The sequence below is a fragment of the Bos indicus x Bos taurus genome, chromosome 11, assembly GCF_003369695.1.
Source record: "Bos indicus x Bos taurus breed Angus x Brahman F1 hybrid chromosome 11, Bos_hybrid_MaternalHap_v2.0, whole genome shotgun sequence".
NCBI classification, from domain to species: domain Eukaryota; kingdom Metazoa; phylum Chordata; class Mammalia; order Artiodactyla; family Bovidae; genus Bos; species Bos indicus x Bos taurus.
Genome location: NC_040086.1, coordinates 4396080 through 4415998, shown reverse-complemented (window position 1 = coordinate 4415998; position 19919 = coordinate 4396080). Strand labels below are relative to the sequence as shown.

Below are 19919 nucleotides of genomic sequence, written 5' to 3'. Positions count from 1 at the left end.
ACCAGATGGTCAACACCGAAATCATACTGATTATATTCTTTGCAGCCAAAGATGGAGAAGCTCTATACAGTCAACAAAAATAAGACCAGGAGCTGACTGTGGCTCAGATCATGAACTCCTTATTACCAAATTCAGACTTAAATTGAAGAAAGTAGGGAAAACCACTAGACCATTCAGGTATGAACTAACTCAAATCCCTTATGATTATACAGTGGAAGTGAGAAATAGATTTAAGGGCCTAGATCTGATAGATAGGGTGCCTGATGAACTATGGAATGAGGTTCGTGACATTGTACAGGAGACAGGGATCAAGACCATCCCCATGGAAAAGAAATGCAAAAAAGCAAAATGGCTGTCTGGGGAGGCCTTACAAATAGCTGTGAAAAGAAGAGAAGCGAAAAGCAAAGGAGAAAAGGAAAGATACAAACACCTGAATGCAGAGTTCCAAAGAATAGCAAGAAGAGATAAGAAAGCCTTCTTCAGCGATCAATGCAAAGAAATAGAGGAAAACAACAGAACGGGAAAGACTAGGGATCTCTTCAAGAAAATCAGAGATACCAAAGGAACATTTCATGCAAAGATGGGCTCGATAAAGGACAGAAATGGTATGGACCTAACAGAAGCAGAAGATATTAAGAAGAGATGGCAAGAATACACAGAAGAACTGTACAAAAAAGATCTTCACGACCCAGATAATCACGATGGTGTGATCACTGACCTAGAGCCAGACATCCTGGAATGTGAAGTCAAGTGGGCCTTAGAAAGCATCACTACGAATAAAGCTTTTGGAGGTGATGGAATTCCAGTTGAGCTATTCCAAATCCTGAAAGATGGTGCTGTGAAAGTGCTACACTCAATATGCCAGCAAATCTGGAAAACTCGGCAGTGGCCACAGGACTGGAAAAGGTCAGTTTTCATTCCAATCCCAAAGAAAGGCAATGCCAAAGAATGCTCAAACTACCGCACAATTGCACTCATCTCACACGCTAGTAAAGTAATGCTCAAAATTCTCCAAGCCAGGCTTCAGCAATATGTGAACCGTGAACTTCCTGATGTTCAATCTGGTTTTAGAAAAGGCAGAGGAAGCAGAGATCAAATTGCCAACATCTGCTGGATCATGGAAAAAGCAAGAGAGTTCCAGAAAAACATCTATTTCTGCTTTATTGACTATGCCAAAGCCTTTGACTGTATGAATCACAATAAAGTGTGGAAAATTCTGAAAGAGATGGGAATACCAGACCACCTGACCTGCCTCTTGAGAAACCTGTACGCAAGTCAGGAAGCAACAGTTAGAACTGGACATGGAACAACAGACTGGTTCCAAATAGGAAAAGGAGTTCGTCAAGGCTGTATATTGTCACCCTGTTTATTTAACTTATATGCAGAGTACGTCATGAGAAACGCTGGACTGGAGGAAACACAAGCTGGAATCAAGATTGCCGGGAGAAATATCAATCACCTCAGATATGCAGATGACACCACCCTTATGGCAGAAAGTGAAGAGGAACTAAAAAGCCTCTTGATGGAAGTGAAAGTGGAGAGTGAAAAAGTTGGCTTAAAGCTCAACATTCAGAAAACGAAGATCATAGCATCTGGTCCCATCACTTCATGGGAAATAGATAGGGAAACAGTGGAAACAGTGTCAGACTTTATCTTTCTGGGCTCCAAAATCATTGCAGATGGCGACTGCAGCCATGAAATTAAAAGACGCTTACTCTCTGGAAGGAAAGTTATGACCAACCTAGATAGCATATTGAAAAGCAGAGACATTACTTTGCCAACAAAGATTCGTCTAGTCAAGGCTATGGTTTTTCCTGTGGTCATGTATGGATGTGAGAGTTGGACTGTGAAGAAGGCTGAGTGCCAAAGAATTGATGCTTTTGAACTGTGGTGTTGGAGAACACTCCTGAGAGTCCCTTGGACTGCAAGGAGATCCAACCAGTCCATTTTGAAGGAGATCAGCCCTGGGATTTCTTTGGAAGGAATGATGCTAAAGCTGAAACTCCAGTACTTTGGCCACCTCATGGGAAGAGTTGACTAATTGGAAAAGACTCTGATGCTGGGAGGGATTGGGGGCAAGAGGAGAAGGGGACGACAGAGGATGAGATGGCTGGATGGCATCACTGACTCGATGGACGTGAGTCTGGGTGAACTCCGGGAGTTGGTGATGGACAGGGAGGCCTGGCATGCTGCGATTCATGGGGTAGCAAAGAGTCGGACACGACTGAGCGACTATCTGATCTGATCTGATCCATTAATATGGGCTTCCCAGGTGGCTCAGTGGTAAAGAATCTGCCTGCCAATGCAAGAGATGCAGGCTTGATCCCTGGGTAGTAAAGATCCTGGAGGAGGAAATGGCAACCTATTCCAGTATTCTTGTCCACTGGAAAATCCCATGGACAGAGGGGCCTGGCAGGCTACAGCCCATAAGGTCACAAAGCGTTGGACATGACTGAGTGACTTAACACACACACAGACATTGACTGATATAACCCACATAAAGAAAAGCCTTTTGGGTTCCCTAGTAATTTAAGAGTATAAGGAGGTCCTAGGACCAGAAAGTTTGAGAACTGCTTTTCTAACTTAACCAGACACTCCGGTCCTCAGTTAAACAATGCTTTGCCCAATGTATAGACCAAGTGCCAGACTGGAATAAACTTGGAAAGTAATGTCCAACTAGCTGGTAAGCAACATCAAAAATGCCTACATAAGCTCCTCAGGGATCACCAGTATAGAAGGCTGAAGAGGTTACTAGCAGCTCACAAGTTTGTCATCTGCTTTTTTACCCATTTATGACAAATTAGGACATCTTCCCTTCCTTTCAGGTATCAATCACCTGAAGTATCAGAGCAGGAACAAGGTAAGCCAAGGGATCGGTCAGATTATACATCTTTTTTTCTTTTTTGATCTAACGTATGCAAATAATTTATTCTTAATTCAAACATGACGCAAATGAGGACTACCTGACACATTTGCCACCTGGACTACTTCCTCTGGGAAGCTCTGGAGTACCTGCTATGCTCACACAGGTCCCTTAAGCGAATCACCATGTTCCTATCTCAGGGGAGGGACCTGAGACCCTGTGATCATACCTGAGTAAGGTGAATGTGTGGAACCAAGACGAAAGTCTAGAACATAGACAGTTGTCGATGAGACAGCCAGAACTCCCCTAAAGGCAGGAATCTTTCCAGGAATGACAGAGGCATTATATGTCATTAAAAGCAAAGAGCTACTATACTAGTTCACCTGCTTATTTAACTTGCATGCAGAGTACATAATGCAAGACGCCAGGCTGGATGAATCACAAGCTGGAATCAAGATTGCCAGGAGAAATATCAACAACCTTGAGACTTGCAGATGATACCACTACAGAAAATGAAGAGGAACTAGAGAGCCTCTTAATAGGGTGAGAGGAGTGTGAAAAAGCTGGCTTAAAACTCAACATTCAAAACACGAAGATCATGGCATCCAGTCCCATCACTTCATGGCACATACATATGGGAAAAGTGAAAACAGTGACAAAGACTTTTATTTTCTTGGGTTCCAAAATCACTGTGGACGATGACTGCAGCCACAAAATTAAAAGACGCTTATTTTTGGAAGAAAAGCTTTGACAAACCTAGACAGCCTATTAAAAAGCAGAGACATTACTTTGCCAACAAAGGTCCATCTAGTCAAAGCTATGGTTTTTCCAGTACTCATGTATGGCTGTGAGAGTTGGACCATAAAGAAGGCTGAGTCAAAGAATTGATGCGTTCGAACGGTGGTGCTGGAAGAGTCCCTTGAACTGCAAGAAGATCAAACCAGTCAATCCTAAAGGAAATCAACCCCGAATATTCATTGGAAGGACTGATCCTGAAGCTGAAGCTCCAATACTTGGCCATCTGATGTGAAGAGCCAATTCACTGGAAAAGACCCTGATGCTGGGAAAGATTGAAAGCAGGAGAAGAAGGCAACAGAGGATGAGATGGCTGAATGGCATCACTGACTCAATGGAAGTGAATTTTCGCAAACATCAGGCAATGGTGGAGGACAGGGAAGGCTGGCACGTTGCAGTTCATGGGGTCGAAAAAAGCTAGACACGACTTAGTGACTGAACAACAGTAACTAACTCACCACCAGCGAAAAGTCAGAACTGAAGATGCCCCAGAACCGCACTCAATCCTGAAGTGAAGTGAAAGTCACTCAGTCATGTCCAAGTCTTTGCAACCCCATGGACTAGACAGTCCATGGAATTCTCCAGGCCAGAATACTGGAGTGGGTAGCCTGTCCCTTCTCCAGGGGATCTTCCCAATCCAGGTATTGAACCCAGGTCTCCCACATTGCAGGCGGATTCTTTACCAGCTGAGCCACAAGGGAAGCCCACTCAATCCTGAAACAACTCCTAATTTCTGAATGACATCCCCATTTTTATGTCTGACTGTGAGATAAGTGAAATAATGATCTTTCTTCCCTCTACAGCCTTTGTGATGGAATGGAAATGTATTAATCTTTCTAGATAAGTCAACAGAACACATTCCTTAAAACCTGAAAAATACAACTACCACACTTGGGGGATTTAAAAAAAAGGATTAAAATGATGAACTGGAGGTTAACTGTGAAAAATTAGATAATCAGGATCATTTTTTTCCTCTGCATATACTAATAAAAGAACATCCATCGTGCTGTGTAAACGGAAACAGTAGGGCACTGCTAGAGCACGCAAGGTGCTGTGCACGGCCGGACCACACAAACCGACGACCAGAAAGGTTCCATGTGTTTTGTGTTAGTCGCTCAGTCATGTCCAATTCTTTGTGACCCCATGGACTATAGCCTGCCAGGCTCCTCTGTCCATGGGATTCTCCAGGCAAGAATTCTGGAGTGGGTTGCCATTCCCTTCTCCAGAGGATCTTCCCAACCCAGAGATCGAAAGTGGGTCTCCTGCATTGCAGGCAGATTCTTTACCATCTGAGCCACGAGGCAAGCCCAGGAAGAAACGAAAATACTGGCCATGTATTTTGTCTGTATGATCTGTGAAAACTGACTCTTATCCCAGTCAACTGAAAAAGGAAACTTGCTTAACACCTATCAAAATCTCACTCAGAATTTCATAAGCTAAAACAAAATTCTAGAACTCTATGTTTAAACAAACGTCAGTCACTGATATAACATAACATGCTGCTACTGCTAAGTCGCTTCAGTCGTGTCCGACTCTGTGTGACCCCACAGATGGCAGCCCACCAGGCTCCCCCGTCCCTGGGATTCTCCAGGCAAGAATACTGGAGTGGGTTGCCATTTCCTTCTCCAATGCATGAAAGGGAAAAGTGAAAGTGAAGTCGCTCCGTCATGTCCAACTCCTAGCGACCCCATGGACTGCAGCCCACCAGGCTCCTCCGTCCATGGGATTTTCCAGGCAAGAGTACTGGAGTGGGGTGCCGTTGCCTTCTCCATAACATAACATACGTAATCCAAATAAGATCCCTCAGATTAGCTGTGTACGTGTATGTATGTGTATGTGAGCACTATGCGCTCTCAGTCGTGTCCAACTCTTTTGTGACCACATGGACTGTAGCCCACCAGGCTCCTCTGTCGACGGAATTTTCCAGGCTAGAATACTGGAGTGGGCTGCCATTTCCTTCTCCTGGGGATCTTCCCAACCCAGGGATTGAACCCACATCTCCTGTGTCTCCCATACTGGCAGGTGGATTCTTTACCACCTGGAAGCCCTCAGATTAGATAGTAAAATCTAATTTTAAATGAACACTGAGTGGCTAAAAATTTAAAATAACAATATAAGGATTAAAATAGTCACGTATTTTATGTTCTTTCCAGTAACTGAAAAGTGGCCCAATGCCTTAACTTGATAGCTAATAAGCAGGTGCTCATTTCTTACCCAGTTCTTTCTGAGCAGAAACATGTCTGGCTTAAGACAACTGGGAAGGGAAGGGGAGGTGGGAGGAATCCACAAATCATTAAAAAACAAAGAAACTTGATATTGGCTTATAAGAAAATGTGTTTTTCACTGACATTGCCACCATTTTTCCTTCAACATGAGCCAAAAAATAAAGGCTGCAGATTTAGTCTGAGGGGAAAAAAATCCAATAGCCTTCTTTCTATCCTATCAAACCAATCATTTAACAGGTTCCAATGTTTGCAATTTAAACTTTATGTCATCCATAAACAATGTTATGAATCAGTAACACTTTTCTCTAAAAAAATGCACACACAATAAATATTTCTCTTCTCAATAGCTTTTTTCTAATGCAAAAGAGCTTGAAAAGTAAAAAAATTAAGATAATACATACATATTTTTTAATCTAAATAATAGAGTTCTGTAGTCCTGATTCAAACAAACCAATTGTGTAAAAAAAAAAAGATATCTTATAAGGATCAGTGAAATTAGAAAACCGACAACTGTATTTAAGAAATCATTGCTAGTATTCCTTGGGTTTAATGACATTGTGTTTGTGCTTTATGTTGTGTTTCTGTGGTTTTTTTCCCCTCAGGTATTCACCTTTCAGATACACTTAAAGGATTTACACATGAAACGATTTTCAGAGTTGCTTTAAAATATCCAGCAGGTAGACGAAACAGGACCAGTCACGTGACAACAATGGCTGAAGCTGGGTAACTGGTACAGGAAGCTTTATTACACTCATCTCTCCATTTCTTGTGTAAGGCTGACGAAAAAGAAGTATCTCAGGCACCAAAACATCCTGTCAAAAGCATAGAAATTTTTGCCCCACTAAATCACCCCAGAATTCTGCTTATTTTTTCCTATTTATCTGGTTACTCTTCAAACCAACTAACTTCCTCCAATAGACCTCCAACTGAAATACAAGACACTTAGTGTCTTTTTTAACTCCATTCAACAGCTAGGTGAGGGCCAGGTCAGGGAACGACCCAGGATTCCAAATCACAACTAGTAATTTTATTCAAACTTCAAGAGCAAATATCCATTTTGAGTCAAAATGAACTAACACAGGGTGCTGTTTTTGTCTTCCGAATTTCTCTTACTACGCCCAGTATTTGAACTAAGTTTGGTGAGTAGTTTACAAAGATGAAAAATAACATATGTTGTTCACTCCCAGGAAGTAAGCCCTTTCCATGAAGAGGGGTAAAGAACTCCACCGAATATGACACCCAGGGATGTTACAATAATCTCGGGGTACTCAACTCTACATACACCCTTAAGCTCCCTCGCCCCCAAAGCCTTTTTAAGTGGTTAGAAAAGAGCGACCCTGGTTGGTTTGTTTCATCTCCTCCTTTCTTAGGGGAGGTGCTAGCGAGTAAAGAAATGACCAAAAGGCCGGAAGGAGGAACGCGAAAAGCATGGAGTCTGGACAATCAGCCCGTAAGTAATTGAAAGCTGAACCAAATTAACTGAAGTTAAGACAGAGCAACCTGCTACGCTCCTCGCGTTGTCTCTAACGTGCCTGAGAGGCTCCGAGGGTGAGAACACCTGGCTGGAGGCTCGTCGCATTCCAAACCCTTCTCTCTCCAAGAATTCATAGGCACCCAGACATAAAAAAGAATTCTTCCAGACCTCCGCCAAGAGCAGCGCCGCAACAACTCCCACCCGCCCGTGCCACGGTGGCCAAGTGGCCCCCGGCTCCGTGAGGCCGCCCGAGCCCTGCCCCAAGGGACCGCGAACCCCAAAACGACTCCCGGCTCCTAAGCCAGAGACCTTCTCCCGAGCCGGGCGAGGGGACGGAGTCTAGGCTGGGAACCCGCTCGCCGCCGAGGCCCTCCTCGCCTGCCCGGAACTGGGGTCTCGGGCCCGCGCTGCCCACTCTAGGTCCCGGCCTGGGCCTCGCGGGGCCGCTCTCGAGCCTCGACCCGGGTCCGCCCCGCGCCCGAGGGACCCGCGCGACCCCCTGAGCCGCGCCGGCCGCCGCCGTGAGGACCCCGCCACTAATACCTGTCTTCGTTCTTGTTTTTCTGCTTCTTCCCCATCGTGTGTCAGCGGCGCTCGCAGCCCCAGCCCCTCTACTCGGTCTCTCACAGACCCGCTGTCCCTCGGCTGACTTCGGTCTCCGCTCGGCTCCGTGCCCCTCGCGCTGCCTCCTCTCGCACCCGGCTCTCCACAGACCCGCGCACTGGGACAGGGCACATATGGTGTGAGCTCCGAGTGCGCAAGCGCATCGCCCCGCCGCCTCGGCGTGGGGACGCAGGGCGCGGCTCATCGAGAGCTGCGCCGCGGGTAGAGCGTCTCTAGTTACCCCGCCCGTCAGGCGGAAACCGGAGCGCCCCCTTCCGGCACGCGTCCGCGGCGCTCCGAGGTCCGCGGGGTTTCAAGATTCTAGAACCCGGAGGTGGACAATGAGGTTGGAAATTTCCCCCGTCGGGTCTCTCCCTGCTGGGGGACGCAGAGTTGGGGAATTGGATCTCAGTTCAAAAGTAGACTTTGGGCTTCCCTTCCACCTTTAACCTTTGTCCCTTTGTACTCAGCTGCGTGAAGTTCAATAAAGAAGGATAGTGAACCACTGGTGAGCCGTCTGGGTGTTCCAAAGGGAGACAGAAATCCACAATATTGAGCCTCGTAGTCATGTCCATGAATTACCAAAACAAATAAACAGAAACCATTAAAAAAGACACACCCATTATTTCTCCTAAACAGATCATGATCTTTACATTCAAACCGAGAACAAGCTCTAAAAACTTATGTCATACTAGGGTTGTAAAAGTGTTTTATATCCGGATCTGGACAACGACTCTATGTGTTAACTATGTAAAAACTTACACGTAAGTTATACTTTGTTTTTTAAAGGGGGGAATTGTTCAATAAACCGAATGGAAACAAAATTGGAGTGCCACTCCAGAGCAGAATCATTGCTATTTCCTTTCTGATGTAACATGTGTCAGAGCCTAAGAACGTCAACTCCAGGCTGGGCACTAAGAAACTACAATCCCCAGCGTACTTCGCTCCCCCGCCCTCTGGGCTGTTTACTCGGAGGGAGGGAAAGGTTCACACGCCAGAGTTCAGAGAGCTGGAGCAGAGGAAAGGTGGAGAAGGGCGCACGCGCAGAAGCGCTCGCCGTGCGCACTTCCCTCCCCCCTCCCCCGCACTACCTCCACTTCCTGGGACGTTGCAGTTGCTATCGCGTGAGATCCGCGGCCAATGAGGAGGCGGAAGTGACGGTCGCTTCGCAGCTACCCGCAGCTGCTTGGAGGCTGAAGCCAGAGAGGATTGCTCTTCTGGAGAAGCTGGTTCTTCGTATCTCAGGTATCGCGGAGAGCTCAGGTGAGGCAGAGAGTGGCGTGAAAAAACCGGCCATGCATCCTGGTGCTAACGGACGCCCGCCTGCTCCGCATCCTGCCTAGGCGGGGGAGGGGCGCGGCTCTGGCTCCGGAGTCCCCGCCACGGAGGAGGCTTTGGCGCATGCGCCGGGGAGGCTTTGAAGCTGGGGCCACCTCGCTTCTGCCCTCGTCTGTCCCTGGGGGCGCGGGGAGAAGCGAGGGTACTTTTGGGAAGCGGCTGGCGTGCGGTTAACGGCGAGGCCCCCTGGTTGTTTTGGCGGGTGCACACAGGGGAGTCGCGGAAATGGTTAGGTAACTTGAGGACACATCCCTGCCCACCATTCAGTTGAACTGAAAAAAGAATCAGAAGCTTGTGATTTGGAGAATGAAGTTATCTCTGCACGATCTCCTTTCCCCTTTTCTGAAGGCGATGCCCAGCACAACCTGCCGCCCAGAACAGCTCTTGTTAATCGCTTCTCCTCCCAGTTATCCCAGAATTAAATTCTGAGCTCAGCCTGTAAAACTCCAGGGACAAGCAACCGCTACGCCCCTTGTAAAGAATAAGGTCTGACCAGCAAGTCCGTGTTTAACAGATACTACTTCTCTGTCTCATCTGCCCCGATCCAGTTTTTCTTGAGAAGTAGGGAGTGTGAAATTCATTTTCTGTACTTGAAATACAGCTCCTTTAAAATTTTATCGCATGTGAGGAACTTACATTTTGGTTTTTAAAACCCAGAAATACTTTAAACATAACCATAATTTGAACAATAGCTAGACACATGCTACTTCAACCGTTGACAAATATTTTTTGCGCACCTGCAGTGTTCCCAACACTGCTAGCTCCAGGAATACAAAGAGAAAATCCAGTATGCTTTTCGACTGCTTTTCATGTGGGGGGAAAAAATGGAATCAGAGGCGAATTTTGCAGGAAGACTATTTCAATTCAGTTCAACAGTTAATAGAGGGTCTGGTGGGCCAGTCTGTGTGTCAGAAGCTGGGCAAATGAGCTCACAAATTTCAGATTTTTAAAAAGTGCTTCAGTAGTAGTTGAAAACATAGTTGAGATCAACAGTCTCCTGCTTTGACAAATTATAAATTTCTGCGGTAATAACCCAGGAGTACACATAAAATTCATCTAATTGTTGCTGGTAAAAAATAATTTCTTTTAAAATACTCAGTTGAAATAGATAACCAACAAAGACATACTGTATAGCACAGAGAACTCTATTCAGTAATCTATAATCACTTAAATGGGTAAAGAATTTGGAAAAGGTAATTGAGTATGTATAAATTAATCACTTTGCTGTATATCTAAAACTTAACACATTGTAAATCAACTGTATGCCAATATAAAATAAAAATGTTAAATAAATAGACTATGTCATTGAGATCTGAATTAGAGTCTATTTTTAAACTCCTATCTTGCATAGATCAATATGCTTTTTATATTTGGAGTGTTACGTTGTTTGACATCAAAGTTACGAGCACTGGGTGTCACCAAATCAATACTAGTATCAATCTTTGTGGGCTCATAGACTTTATTAGTTACTAAGAGAACAGAATTGGAAACTAGAGCTTAGGGAACACCAGGCAGAGTTCTTTACACAAGTTGTAATGAGCTGTCTTCAGAGTTAAGATCATTTAGGCAGAGATGAAAAATAATGTCTTTTGCTCAAATGTGCTCTATCTTGAAGCAAAATTTGGTGTGTACACATATGTGTAAAACCTTGCTACAGTTAAACTTCATCATGTCTGCAGTCATTTCTGCTTTGCTTCCCTTTTCCTTTGGTAAAGAATACTGTCAGTATACAACGCTAGGGTTAGTTTCAACTGCTTGTTTCTTTCTGGTCTGGCGACGGTCTTAAGGGTTTGTCTTTGTTTTAGAATAGTAAGCAGAGTCAAAAGCACTCTAACCTTTGGTCTGAATTATTTTTGACTAGTGTGACTTCCCCGGTGGTAAAGAACCCACCTGCCAGTGCAGGAGACATAAGAGACAAGGATTTGATCCCTGGGTGGGGAAGATCCCCTGGAGGAGGACATGGCAACCCACTGCAGTGTATTCCTGCCTGGAGGATCCCATGGACAGAGGAGCCTGGCGGGCTACAGTCCATAGGGTCGCAACAAGTCAGACACAACTGAAGCAACTTAACACACACGAGTGACTATAACCTGTTGAAAATTAAATTTTAAAACATTTAAGTAAAAATTCTTAACATGACATGGTTGGTTGCCAGCAGAACACTTTGTGAACTCCAAATTATATATTTGCTAGCATTTTGGGAACTAAAAGTTTGCTGTCTTATTTTTTTCTCCAACTTTGTAAACCTTCTCTCCAGCATCAAGGCTGAACCGTACCATTTAGAAGAATGGAAGCGAACGCATCTGTTGACATGTTTTCAAAAGTCCTGGAGAATCAGTTGCTTCAAACTACCAAACTAGTGGAAGAACATTTGGATTCGGAAATTCAGAAACTAGATCAGATGGATGAGGATGAATTAGAACGCCTCAAAGAAAAGAGACTCGAGGCTCTGAAGAAAGCTCAACAGCAGAAACAAGTAACCTCTCTGCCCTGCTTTCTGAAATTGCTCTCACAGTATGCTTCTAACCACTTCTATATACATGTGCCTAAAGTTCTCAGTCTTTAGGGTTGTTTGACCTCAAAAGTACCTAATGCCATTAAAAATTCTCCCTGGGGGAAAAGATAGTTTTTAAAGACACAGTCCGAGTTAGCCTGATCAGTGTTAATTCACAGTCAAGTACAAGAAACACCTGGTCCAGGATAATTTTCTGAGCTCAAATTTGTGTAGTTGAGAGTATGAATGAGGAAGAACACTGGGAGAAGTAGGGGTCCGCAGGTTCCCTTTCAGGCAGAGTTATAAGAAAGCCTGTCATGATTTGTCTGTGCTCAAAGCAAGTGTGTCATTAAGGAGTTTAAACTCTTTATGGAAGCTTTACCAAAGAAATAAGGTAAAAATACCAGGGCCCCCAGTAGCTCAGCATAAGCCAACATGAAACAGATACCAAAACTCGTGATGCATTCGGGGCTCCTGCCCCCTTCTAGTGCGTTCAGAGGATGAGAACGTCTAGAAGTCCTCATATGAGACAGTCAAAAGCAGGCAGAGATGTTCACTGTGGAACAGGGAAATCATGTGATATTTGAAGGGCTGACCTGAAAGATTAGAACTTCTCTCATCTGAGGTCCAGGCTGACCAAAGTTCAGGATATATTGCAGTCGGTGAGAGAAGACTTTTCTGAGAACTAGAGAATACATGTATTAATGCTTTCAGGCACATGTGATGTGCCAGCTGCTCTGTTATTTTCACGTTGTCTTGTCACAGTAGCTCAGTGAGATAGTTGTTTTATAATCCCCACGTTACAAATGAGGAATGTGAGACTCAGAAAGGTTATGAGAATCACAGCCTAATGAGTGGTGGAGCAGTGATCCAAGTCCTTCTGTCTGCAAGTCCAGTCCTCCTTTTTATTAAAGCCTAGTCTTGAGAAGGGCTTCCCTAATGGCTCACATGGTAGAGAATCTGCCTACAATGTAGGAGACCCAGGCTCGATCCCTGGGGTTGGGAAGATACCCTGGAGGAGGGTATGGCAATCCACTCAAGTATTCTTGCCTGTAAAATTCCATGGACAGTTGAGCCTGGCAGACTACATACAGTCCATGGGGCACAAAGAGTCGGACACAACAGCAACTAATACAGCCAGTAAGACAAAGAAATAGAGGGGAAAAAAAAGATTAAATGACAGTAGAAATCTGGAGAAAGGAAAAAAGTTTCCACTTAAGGCAGTCAGCTTCCTGCCACGGGAAAGGTACAAGAAACTGAAATACCTGTCCAACATGGATGATAAAGGTCGAGATAGTGATTTGGAGAATTGGATTAGCTGGACTTGTGGGTCCCTTTTTCTGGATACCACGTGAGAAAACACCTTTTTCTTCACTGGATACTATCCGTGGGTGGCCAGGCTAGAAGAGTGCTGTCTCTGAGGTGGTCATCCAAAGTACACAGGGCTCCTCAGCTTCAGAGCCATAGTACCCGCCCCTCCCCAAGCATCAGTTTGCTTTATCTCACAGCTGTTCTTTTTTAAAGCTTCATAGTAACTTGGATCAGATTCTTTTGATTTTAGTAGTTTAAGTGCAAAGAAATTAAATAGATGTTTACATTCTCAATCTTTATAGTCTAAATTTTTATTTTGAAAGTTCTAAGAAAACATGTGTTTCAAGTTACCAAGACAGATAATTACAAGCCATGCTGTGGAGATGGTCGTGCGCACAGACTATTTCTGCATTGACACTAGAAAGATAGGAAAGTACATCACCGAAAGGAATTCAGTTCTAAGATAAAGTCAACTTAATTACAAAATAATATAGTGATTTGGATATAAGATATAAAGTGACATTGAAAGAGATTTCAAATGTGTGATATTTCTCCTTTCTTCAAATTAGGAATGGCTTTCAAAAGGACATGGGGAATACAGAGAAATCCCTAGTGAGAGAGACTTTTTTCAAGAAGTCAAGGAGAGTAAAAAAGTGGTTTGCCATTTCTACAGAGACTCCACATTCAGGTAACTTTGTTTCCCCTCAGTGACTGTTTTTAAATATGAAGAGATTGTTGAATAGATACCCTGACTTAATAGAGAAATTAAGAAAAATGTGAAAGGAACTAATTCCTAAGTTGTCCCTTTGTACTGGAAGTCTGTATATTAAAATTAAGCAGTCATCAAAGATTAACTTAAAAACCAGTGACCTAAAAAAGTATAAATTATTGGATTTCAGTATTTTCATAGAAGTGGCTATTTTCTGAATGATATTTTCGCTAGCTAACTTTAAAAACATCTGAGCAATGAGCACTTAAATTTTTTTTTTTTTAATATCAATTCCAAGAATTCTGCTTTTGTCCCTACTATTACAATACAGCCACAGTGTTGGAAATGGGGCCAACACCTGAACACCAAGTTTGAATTCAGTCACTTCTCAACTGGCAATTCACAGGGAGACGGTGGCTTGACAAGGCCTTTCTCCAGAAGCAGAGTTGGGACTTCAGGTTTGGCTGGAAGGTGGAGAAAGTGATTTCTCTTAGACAAGCCCAGGTCTGCCAACCTCTCTTTGGAGGCTGATCCCTCAGAGTAAAAATAGCCCCAGAAGAGGTTATATCTTAAACCAGATGGCTGAAGCCTGTTTTTTTCCCCTAGCTCCAAAGTTTGAATAGTTGGCAACATCAGATGATGTGATAACAGACCTAGAATTGTATGAAAGCAATTTGCTGATGCTGAGTAGCTCCTGCGGAAACTCACACTTCAACCCAGAATCTCCATTGTTCACTGTGGCCCCAGCCCTGCCCTCTTCTCTCATCTCCATAGTCTGCCTGGCCCTTGTCTTTGCCTCCTTACCCAAAAACATGGTTATTAGTGGCCGGGATTTAGTAACTAACAGAATACAAATGAAAGAAAATAAAGTCAAGGTTGAATGAATTGATATAGACGGGTAGATATCACAGTTTTAGCATGTGGTAATGCTAGACACTTCAGGCGGTGTAAGATCCTGGAACATTCGCAGTCTCCCTTTGAGGTAAGTACTTTATAATCCCCATGTTTTTTTGTGTGTGGACACCAAGACTTGGAGAAATGAAGTGACCTGCCTGATGGCACTCAGTTGCTAAATGATGAAAGCAGATTTGAGCCCAGCTTAATGCTATTTTAACTACATCATGACTGCTCACTCACTCATGATTTAAATCATAAGGGTTTAAATTGGATTTAAAATTCAATTAAAAAATGGGTTAATTGGCCAATGGGACATACTTATTTAAAATAGATTCTATATTATTCCAGTAAAACCGTGGAGTTGATTTATGTAGAAATCCTCAAGAATGTATTTCTCCAAATGATCTGTCACTTCTTTGGAGCTTCATTCAGAAACCACTTATTCTGACAATTTTCATTATTAATAAAATTCCATTGCTTCACTGCATGAGTGATATATAAAAAGAATCACTCAGATGATGAGGCATCAAGGTTATAAGAAACTCAGTGGACTTGAACTTAACTCAGGAAAAACTACCAAGAAGTACCCCAAAAACCTGCTGGTAAAATCAGCTGTGGTTTTGGTGTCTTAATCATTGAAAGCAGAGTAGTTATCAAACTTCACTGAGCATGGAAATCACTTGCATGTTTCTCAGCCCAAGTCCCAGAGAATTTTGATTCCTCTGTATGTTTTAAAAGTTGATTGTACTAATCACCTCTGGGTAAGAATAACTGCTCACAGAGGTTTTCATAGTTATCTCTCAGATACACTAAAGGGTTGGCCAGTTTAAAGTAGAATTTAAAGAAAATACCACTTTTCCTTTTCAGGTGGCTCAATAAAAATACTGCTGGTATTTTGCACTTCTTTAGAACCATAATGACCATGTATTTGTAGCCCTTAACCTTGATAGACTTCCACTAACAGAATTTGTACAGTTGGAAAGGTTCCTTCTCGGTGACATACTCAGTCTTTCTCAGTGACTTCCAAAGAGAACACCACCTGTACATTTCTAATTCTGGGAGGTGTCTTCTGAGCTCTGTCAAGTTCAGATTTGCCTCTTTCTATGAAATGCCAGGAAACATGCATAAGGAAAATGACTATTTTTTATTCTTGGCCATGAACATGACAGCTTTGTGAGCCACTTAAGCCATATGTTGAATACTTTGTTCTCATTAAGGCAGATCCAACCTTCTAGACTACAGTATCATAAGAGGTAGAAAAAGAGGTACCTAACCTATGAAATGGAAATAAGGTTATCTGATAGATACATAGGTTAACTGGCAGATTATGAGATTCAGGAAAAGTAAAAACTTAGATGTGCCTTAATATTTACTTTGATAAAGAAATTGTCATTTTTAGCTTTTGGTTTTCTATGTGTTGTTATTTACAGGTGTAAAATACTAGACAGACATTTGGTGATATTGTCCAAGAAACATCTTGAGACCAAATTTTTGAAACTGAATGTGGAAAAAGCACCTTTCCTTTGTGAGAGACTGCGTATCAAAGTCATTCCCACACTAGCACTGGTGAAAGATGGAAAAACACAGGATTTTGTTGTTGGATTTTCTGACCTAGGAAATACAGACGACTTCACCACAGAAACCCTAGAGTGGAGGCTGGGCTGTTCTGATATTCTTAATTACAGGTAACATTCAGCAAACCGTCAGTTTATTTTAACTCCCATATTCAGTTGAAGTTTTTAGATAATTTTTATGTTAATATTTATTTTATGGAAATAAATATTTCCATAAGCTTTATCTTGCAGCTGGAGATGAAGAAAAACTGCCACAAAGGAAAAGCGTATCTCTTAAAGTGTACCTTAGTGTGATCTTACAGCAAAGTCAGAGCTCCAGATAAAGTTGGTCTTGGGTTTTAGAGTCCACCTAACTCTAAAAGTTTTCAAACAGATCCTATGAAATCTAATTCAGTATTCATCTGGAAACCCAGGATGACACTTGAGAAGAATTGACTCCTTCCGGCTTGAACCCAGATTACTCAAATTGATAATGACTTATTTTCAAACATTATATTTTTAATGTAGTTATTCCTGTATCACTTGTCAACTCTGATAAACTATATAACATCTCATTTCTATGTTTAGCTTAAATTACATAACTATAAAGAGCAGTCTCAGTAGAAAATGATCTAAAATCCAACTTCTGTTTTCCACTCATCTCTTTGTTCACTTCTCCAGACAGTTTAATTTCACAGATTAGAGCACATCTTATGTATCTGTTTTTTATTTGCAAAAATAATTGGTTAAATTTTCCAGTTATTCCAGTCAGAGTACCTTTCAATAAGTAAAAAATTCCCTCATCTTTTTATTTTCCTTCCTCCTTTTTCTCTGAATCTCTCCTACATGTGTATAAGTCATTCCTATATTGTAGAAATTGATTTTGAAGTTCCAGGTTTTGTTTTCTTAAGTAAAAGGTTAATATTAAATCATGATTTCCAATTTTAAATAAGTTGGAAACTAGTGCAGAGAATTCTCATATATCATTCACCCGTATCCCTCAATTTTCAATATTTTATATGTGCTTTATCATTCTGTTTTGGGGTATATATAAACTTTTTTCAGAACCATCTGACTGGATATTGTAGACGTCCCTTTACTCCTAAATATTTCTGTTTGCATTTTCTAAGAACAGGGACATTCTTATACATCCACAGTAAAATTAGTAAAACACAAAATACATAGTTTGCAGACCTTATTCAAGTCCATCACTGTCCCAGTAATATCCTCCATACTGAAGAAATGAGTCACAAGTACTTACTGTGAATTTCTAGTTTCCTTTAACTTGTAGCAACTTGTTGCCCTTGTTTTCCAATAGGTTAACAGTTTTGATGAGTACAACTGGTTATTTCATAGAGCATCTCCCAGTTTGGGTTCATCTAATGTTTCACAATTAGATTCAGGTTTTGCATATTTTCCACAGGTGTAATATGGAAGTGATGTGTTCTTCATTCTCAGTGTACCATATCCGGAGACATAGGGTGGTTTGTCTCATTGCTGGCAGTATTATCTGAGCACTGGCTAACCAGTTGTCTACCAACCTAACTGGTAATTTAAGGAAGACCTTTTCCAGACCCCACATTAGTTTACTTTTTCATTTCTTTGTATTAGAATGGGCTATGGATTATTTTATTCAATGGGATATATTATTGAGTATTACTGTTATTATTTACTTTGAAGCTCAGGTTACCTCACGTTTGTCCAGTGAGAGCCTTGCATTCTGGCTTCTGTGTGTTCTTGACACATCCCCATAATCCTTTGAGCACTTTCTTTTTGGTGCAGGTAAGATCTTTTAGGGGGACCTGTGTTGTACTCTCCATAGGAATTGACTTTATCTCCAAGAAGCCATGATTCCCTTCAGCGGCAAATGATATTTCAAAACCAAGATCTTATTTTTCAGGTATCATGAAAAGCATTCTATACTAATTCAGGGTTAATGATAATGAGTTCCATGAGTTTGTTGTCTATAGTGGTCTAAACATTAAAAGATGTTAAATAGGATCAAACTGGTCGTAACAGGCTATCGAAAATAGAGCACGATTTTCCCGTGTCATTCTCAGAGGGATAGGAATCTAATACAGATTCAGCATACCCAAAACATGACAATAACTGATTTCCTTCTATGGTTTTCAGTCAGAGATTCTGTTGGTACATTCCATGAAATGCTAATCAGTAATTAACGATAAGAAAATAAAATGCTAGTCAAAAGCATTTAGTAGTACAAAGTAAGGTTTAAAACTGTTAATTATCAACTATTAACAATCAGTGTTAGTTTTCAGTACCTCTTCCTCAACATCAGCATTATAAAGAAAATTTTACTCTAGTGCATGTGTTAGAGTGAGGATAGATTTTTGTGTAGTTTAGAATACTAGCTGTACTAAATCATAGAGAATTAAGCGCTTTTCTTATTTGTTTCTTTTTAGTGGAAATTTAATGGAGCCACCATTTCAGAGCCAAAAGAAATTTGGAACAAACTTCACAAAGCTGGAAAAGAAAACTATTCGGGGAAAGAAATATGATTCAGACTCTGATGATGATTAGAAATTAGTTCTAATTCTTTGTAAATCGTCTTTTTATTTCTGCTTACTTCACACTTAGATGTGTTTTCTAAACTCTTGATTTCAGTGTGTTCATCTGCTGATGGTCACATTCTCGAGTTTTATGCAGAGGCATCATGGTGAAAAACACCTTTAATATTATATGTGGGGCTTGTGTTTAAGTAGAGGAAAACTTCTGAGTTCTAAAATTATCTCAGGAGAGTCTGGATTCTCTATTTTTGAGATTGGTTTTATCACAATGATTCTTACGTTTTTATACCATTCACAATTGTGTTTTTAATCTACTGGATTGAAAATAGAAATTCAGCACACTATTCCAGGACTAATTCTTATGCAGCACTATTTACTTTATAAAGAGGTCAAGTAACATTTACTGGTGTAACAGATAGCACTTGTAAATGAATTAGAAACACTCTTCACTTCTGGAATATATTTAAGTAATTATTAAAGAACTGTTTATTTATTCTGTAAGATGCATGGTGTTGTTGAATCAACTGATGGCATCAGAAAGCTTTTTCAGATTGTGACCATACTGCCTTATTTAAAAGGTCCTGATTGCTTATATTTTAAGACGTGCATTAAACAGTCAAGAAGCACTTTGGGAATGGCAGCATGATCTACAGACCCATCAGTGAGACAATCATAACTGGTAAATATTTTTCTAAAAATGAAAAGTCTCTGGAAATTGTCATAAGAGCATACAGCAAACAAAAACACTTATTCAAGAAAATACTCAGTCTTGGGAAGAATAGTGAGTCTCTCTGGTACTTGAACCATGATCCTGCTAAAACTCACACAAGAAACAGACAACCTGAATAGGCCTCTTTTATATAATCAACAGCTTTCTAAAACAGAAAGCACCAGACCCACATGGGTTCACTGGTGGATTCTAGTGAACATTAATGAAGAGGTTTTATTAATTCTCTACAGTCCCTTTCAAAAGCAGAATGAGTTGTCTCATTCCTAACTCATGAGACCAGCTATACTCTAATACTAAGAACAAAGACATTACAGGAAAACTACAGACCAGTATCTGTCTTGAACAGAAGCAAAAATCCTTAAAATATTAGCAAATCAGCCCAACAGTATATAAAAAACA

The 19919-nt window shown here is 41.6% G+C and overlaps 2 protein-coding genes across 3 annotated transcripts in view; one reads left to right on the top strand and one right to left on the bottom strand.

Annotated features, from left to right (window-relative positions):
- EIF5B (eukaryotic translation initiation factor 5B) overlaps nt 1-8125 on the bottom strand; it is a 76454-nt gene extending 68329 nt beyond the window's left edge. Inside the window, 1 exon segment of the mRNA XM_027554693.1 lies at nt 7901-8125. Within this exon segment, the coding sequence (XP_027410494.1) occupies nt 7901-7935 (35 nt within the window). The 5' untranslated portion in view covers nt 7936-8125.
- Nucleotides 8126-8961: 836 nt separating this feature from the next.
- On the top strand, nt 8962-19291 carry TXNDC9 (thioredoxin domain containing 9). 2 transcript variants are annotated; one of them, XM_027554697.1, is made up of 5 exons: nt 8962-9205; nt 11556-11774; nt 13673-13791; nt 16140-16394; nt 18686-19291. In XM_027554697.1, the coding sequence occupies exons 2-5, from the start codon at nt 11586-11588 to the stop codon at nt 18801-18803; spliced, it is 681 nt and encodes a 226-aa protein (XP_027410498.1). In that variant the 5' UTR covers nt 8962-9205; nt 11556-11585; the 3' UTR covers nt 18804-19291. The 2 variants fall into 2 exon arrangements, with proteins under 2 accessions (XP_027410498.1, XP_027410495.1); XM_027554694.1 differs by having other exon boundaries at nt 8962-9223.
- Nucleotides 19292-19919: the final 628 nt, after the last annotated feature.

What these genes read in the sequence shown, in the direction of transcription:
- TXNDC9 (XM_027554697.1), top strand. Translation starts at nt 11,586, where the DNA reads ATGGAAGCGAACGCATCTGTTGACATGTTTTCAAAAGTCCTGGAGAAT. An exon ending in AAGCTCAACAGCAGAAACAA is followed by an intron (nt 11,775 to 13,672) that starts GTAACCTCTCTG and finishes TCTTCAAATTAG; the next exon opens with GAATGGCTTTCAAAAGGACA. An exon ending in TACAGAGACTCCACATTCAG is followed by an intron (nt 13,792 to 16,139) that starts GTAACTTTGTTT and finishes TGTTATTTACAG; the next exon opens with GTGTAAAATACTAGACAGAC.